The following is a 5,701-nucleotide window of genomic DNA, read 5'->3' on the forward strand; positions in this document are numbered from 1 at the left end:
CATTCCTGCATCTCAGCAGGTTTATTATTATCTTTGTGTAGCAGAAGACCATAACAATTATTGGTAAGACCAGGCCGATGAGGTTGGTTTTTAAAGTGTTGAACTGATTCCAGTTGACTTGGGTTGTAAATGAATAATCAGAAGTGCATCTCCAGCGGCTCCCTATCATTTTACACGTGTTGAATATAATCTCTGGCACAGAGGCGGAAAGTGCCACACCCCACATGATGACACTTGTGAGGATGCCATAGACAACTGTCCTGGTTTTTAACGCAAACACTGCATGGACTATTGCCAGGTACCTGTCAGCAGTCAAAAGGATTATAAAAAAACTTCCACTGTAGAAGCCTACAAGATAAATTCCAGAGAGAATCTTGCACATTACTTTCCCAAATACCCACTGGTCTGCTGCATTATATGCCCAAAATGGGAGTGAGAAAATGAAGAGCAGGTCTGAAATTGCTAAATTTAGCAGATAGACATCAGTCATGCTTTTGATTCTTTTGTATCTCAGGAGAATCATCACAACTAGGGCATTGCCCACCAGGCCAAATGTGAACACCAAATAATAAAATGGTGGCAGGAAACTGGAACCAAACTGTTGTACCATGTCATTTGGACAAGGTGTATGGAGATAATCATAGTCATATGGTGTGGTTTCCATTCCCTCATCTGGAATGTCCGTAGTAATGTCCATCTTGCGGTTCCCTGAAACTGAAGAAGATAGACTTACATGAGAGTCATTTGCACTGGGAGTTCAGTAATAAATATTGTAGTGCTAATCCATAACAGAACACACTGACTTTTCAACATTGGAGCAAAGAGATACAAACAAAACAGTGTTCATTCGCATAGATGAACAAAGTTTGAGTCCAGTGTGTCAGGTACTTCAATAACTCAGTATCAACAGCAGGTCCTTAAATAGGTTCAGCTTTATTGACCAGACCAAGGTGAAGTCGACTTAGACTCCTTGAGTCAGGAATGAGACATACAAAATGGCCATAGCAATTATAGTGGGTTCATACAATACCCTCTGACACCTAGGAGCCAATAGCAATCAGTGCAGAGTGCGGGGAACTGTTCAGTGGTTCAGGGATGAGCGGGAGAACCAGAGGCTTCGCGCCAGAGCGATGAGCGCTCAAGGCCAATGGGCAGATAAGGAGCAAAAGCGAAACGCAGCTGCAGAGCAATATACATTCCAGAGACAGGAGAATAAAAAACCCATGGCGGGGCTACCCGACACAGTGGCACCTTTAAGACCAACAAAGTTTTATTTGTGTGCAAGCACACTTCTTCAGATACACCAAAACAGCACAGATGTTATAAAGCAGTGATACCTCATGTGGCTCTTCTGAGCACTGTTCCCTAATACTGCATCTCCCCATGTTTCAGAAAATTGGGCAAGGTCCTTTGCCCAGTGGGGCTTGTACTTGACAGGTGGTTCAATCTCTCCTTGAAACAACCATTACCAGAAGAACAAGTAAGCTTCCTGAGGTGCAGGCCTCATGCTGAGGGATGGTAGTAAATGTGGTTCCATTTGGTTCATGGTAGATTGTGGATATGGCTCTGCTAGCTGCAGAGTGACTACCACTGTTATGGAGTTTGGGGTAAGGATTGACTTATTGCAGTTCTGTAACTGCTGGATCTATTAAGCCTAGAGCTACAGAGGTTCGCCTATGCAATTCAAAAAAGAAGAATGTCAAGCATCAGCACCTTTCCATTAAACAGTTCATCAAACTTGTTTTAGCCTGAAAATATGCTAGAACAGGCCTTAACAAATTTTCTTTGGCTCTAGAAGCCCAGCCTCAAATTTAGGAGCCAGAGACATTTTTCAGCCTTTTGTATTTAAAGGACCACATTTTCTAATTATTGCTACATCAAAATTTACATCCTAAATTCTTCACTGTTTCTGATAATGTTATTAAAGCAATGACAATAGTGTTGGATATAAAGAAATATGGGGTAACCTTGATTGTCATCACCAGAAGAAGAAGAAGGAAAAGAAAAAGAGGAGAAGATTGGATTTATACCCTGCCCTTCACTTGAAGTCTTAGAGCGACTTACAAACTCCTTTCCCTTCCCCTCCCCACAACAGACACCCTGTGAGGTAGGTAGGTCTGAGAGAGCTCTTTCAAGAATAGCTTGAGAGAACAGCTCTGTCAGAACTATGGCTTGCCCAAGGTCATCCAGCAGCTGCAAGTGGAGGAGTGGGGAATCAAACCCAGTTCTCCCAGATTACAGTCTGTGCACTTATTCACTACACCAAACTTCTAACTGTAGCATTTCTTCTCCCCAGTTCCTCATTATATCATTGTTGCTTTTAAAAGCTACATTTAATAGAGTGTTGGAATCAGCATAGAAAGCAACCCGTTAAGAAATTGATTTCTATGTCACCTTTGAATGGTGTAAATTTAACATACAAGTTTGCAGTGACAAAAACTTCATGGTATAAAATGTTATATTTTGTACGTCTACTGAGGATCACCAAGAAATTTTGCAATAATTTGCACTGCTGAAAATACTAGGTGCCACAATTAAATTTCTAGGCACCATGTCATCCTGGTTCCTGGGATTTGTCATCATGAATATGGCCAGAAATATGGGGGAACAGTTGCTGGACTTGACCAAAAAGGTGTTAGAGGATGTTGCAGCTCATACAAACAGAACAAACCTGGCAGCTCAGGGAAGCATGTAAACAAGGGAGTCTAGAGACCCAGAAGTCTTCGGACAGCGCTGGCTCTTTGGCTTGGAAATGGAGATGAGCTCCGCCCCCTAGAGTCGGATTCGACTGGCTTTCAAGCAAGGGAAACAATTATTTGGCCTTGTTTAGATTGGAAGCCATCTAACCCATTATTAATAGATACAATTTGTTTAGCTCTAGGTGCGGAAGCACCTGAGAATCACGAGGATGTCCAACTTCACAGAAGCAAAGATATGATTCAAGGATGGCAGTATTGGTTGAAGACCAAAAGAAATTTATGTATATGAGAGACTTGTAATCATTTTTTTAAAATAGGCTTTGTTAGGAGAAAAAGTAACGCTATGTTAAGAGAAAAAGTAGCAAGAATGAACGAGTTTTAAGATAATCTTGTATGGTGTCTGAAGTTATAAGATATTGAATTATCCAAGAATGTGCACTCTTATCACGCTATTGTTAGGAGATTAATTTAAAATCCTATAAATACGGGAAGTTATATTGATCGAGAGTTTATTCTCAGAAGGGGCTCCTTGCCTGTGACCTGCTTATTTGGGGGGTAAGAAAAGATGGCAAGAATACACAGAAGAACTATACAAGAAAGACCTCTCTGTGTAGCAATAATGGATGGATGGTATAAAGCTTTGTGGATTTAGTTTATACTAAAAATGCAATAATTATGCTTTAATAAACAAGCTTAGAATGGAAGCAGAGACTCTCTTAATAGTATTTTCTTGTGACTTATACCCAGAACAAACCTGCAGCATTACTGAGGTGTACTTCTGGCTAGGAGTTAAATGCCTAGTATAGGAAAGCTAACTAGATACCTAGGGTTTCTTAAGTGCACACCTATACCTGATTCAGGCTTGACGCAGAACAATGTGGTATCCAGAATATAAGAGTTAAAAGGTCCTCCAGGAGCTAATACTTCATCAGTGACGTGACAGCCAGTCACAGTTCATCATTATAGGAGTGGGTTTTTCCCCTCCAGTGCTAGCCCATAATCTCCATTCCTGATTCCTGCTTTGTCCTTACCACTGCACCCAAGAAATGAAAGCAAAGTGTAGCCTGTTTCAAAAATTGCAGGGAAATGTGAACCTTTGAATAAAAGGACAGCTGAAACTGGGCTGAATTACAGATAGGCATACACATCGTGTAATGAATTTTGCAGTCGATCGCTTGCAGTTAAACAAACTGACTGCCTTATCTTCATGATCATCATGAAAGCTCTCTGCGATATTTGATCTATGATGATTGTTACACACATACAGATGTGAATTCACCCTTAGATTGCACTCCTTACCCAACTTTGTATGGCTCAGAAATACATTTATGCAAGATGTCAACTCTAATTATTACCTGATCCCAGCAACCGTGGGATATGGCATTGTCACTGGGGGTAGAGGAACTCCTGCCCCTGCTGCCCACCCTCACTCTGGTGAGAAGCAGGGGGGGAAATTGGGGGGGGGGCTGGAATAGCATCCTGAAACTTTGCAATGTTGTTTCCAGCAGTGTAACTGGAAATGATGTCACTGCATCACAGGACACTCTGTGATTTCCCCAAGACACTATGGTAAAAACCATAGAGTTATGTGGAATTCTAGAGTGTCCTGTGACACAGCGACATCACTTGCATTTACACAGCCAGAAATTACATTGTAACATCATGAGATGCTGTTCTGATGAATCCCTCCCAGTTTGTGCGTATGTGTACATTTGTATATGTGTGAAGAAATTCAGTTGAACATTAATGTTTTTATTTTTTTTTAACAGTGTTGTAAGTTGTAACTTATTCTTTGCCACTGGGTGGCACAATGGTAACACTTTAACCTGAATTTGACTGAGTAAGCTTTTTTGTGTACTAGGACTACATACACTGACTTTTGGAACAGTGTTTTAGAATTTGTGATCTAAGTTATCTAACACATTGAACTCTGGCCACAATATTTAATTTCAACAAGCTGTGAAGATCTCTCTTGCTGAAAGATTACACAATGGGGTGTGTGTGCCCGGGGCGTAGGGCACAGATTTCTGCAAACCCATTGGCACCCACAGGTTTGCAGTCAGGGGAATCTTATTATATGTGGTTTCTGCATACCTACAGCCAGTTGTGGTTAAGTGCGCGGACTCTAATCTGGGAGAACCGGGTTTGATTCTCCACTCCTCCACTTGCACCTGGCTGGATGGCCTTGGGCAAGCCGTAATTCTGATAAGAGCTGTTCTTGAAAAAGAGCAGTCTCTGTCAAGAGCTCTCTCAGCCCCACCTACCTCACAGGGTGTCTGTTGTGGGGAGGGGAAGGGAAAGGAGTTTGTAAGCCGCTCTGAGACACCTTTGGGTAGTGAAGGATGGGGTATAAATCCAATCTCTTCTCTTCTTCTAATGGGACTCAGATATGCAGGAAAATGTTCCTTTTTGAGAAGGGGAGAACCAAAATGAAAAGTTTGGTGGCCAGAACATGCACACTCTCATTTTGCTGTTGAAGTTTAGTTGACAATATGCAGAATACACATTCAGGAAACCACATTATAATGAACCAGACCCTTGGTCCATCAAGGTGAGTATTGTCTACTCAGACTGGCAGAAGCAATCCAAACTTTCAGGCAGAGATCTCCCACATCACCTCCCATCTGATGCTTTAACTAGAACTGCCAGGGCTCGAACCTAGGACCTTCTCCATGCAAAAGAGATGCTGTACCATGGGAGCCAAACAGCCCCTTCTCAGAAAACAGTCCCCGTATTCTCTACCTGGGGAGAAAAGTTGCTGGGCAGTACAAGTTGCATTGGGGAAATTGCTCATGGGGAAAGGGTTGAGCACACATTTGGGAAGCGATTTTGCATTGGGGAAAGCTAGAGGGGAAAGTGTGAAGCTGGCCTCGCCGAAGAACATGAGAGAGAGGTACATTCAGCTTTGTCTCATGTCTTGTTTGGGTCTCAGTTTTAACAGCTATTTCCCACATAGCATGTGTGGCTGCTGTGGGAAAATAAAGTCTGAGGCCTTCTTATTT

The 5,701-nt window shown here is 42.1% G+C and overlaps 1 protein-coding gene across 1 annotated transcript in view; it reads right to left on the reverse strand.

Moving 5' to 3' along the window:
• Nucleotide 1: 1 nt before the first annotated feature.
• Nucleotides 2-5,701, reverse strand: part of LOC107111260 (C-C chemokine receptor type 4-like) — a gene marked incomplete at its 3' end in the record, with an annotated part of 18,460 nt that continues 12,760 nt past the window's right edge. The window contains exon 2 of the mRNA XM_015412211.1: nucleotides 2-714. Within this exon, the coding sequence (XP_015267697.1) occupies nucleotides 2-697 (696 nt within the window). The remainder of the gene's footprint in view (nucleotides 715-5,701) is intronic.

Source organism: Gekko japonicus, unplaced genomic scaffold (genome assembly GCF_001447785.1).
Source record: "Gekko japonicus isolate JY-2015 unplaced genomic scaffold, Gekko_japonicus_V1.1 scaffold747, whole genome shotgun sequence".
NCBI lineage: Eukaryota > Metazoa > Chordata > Lepidosauria > Squamata > Gekkonidae > Gekko > Gekko japonicus.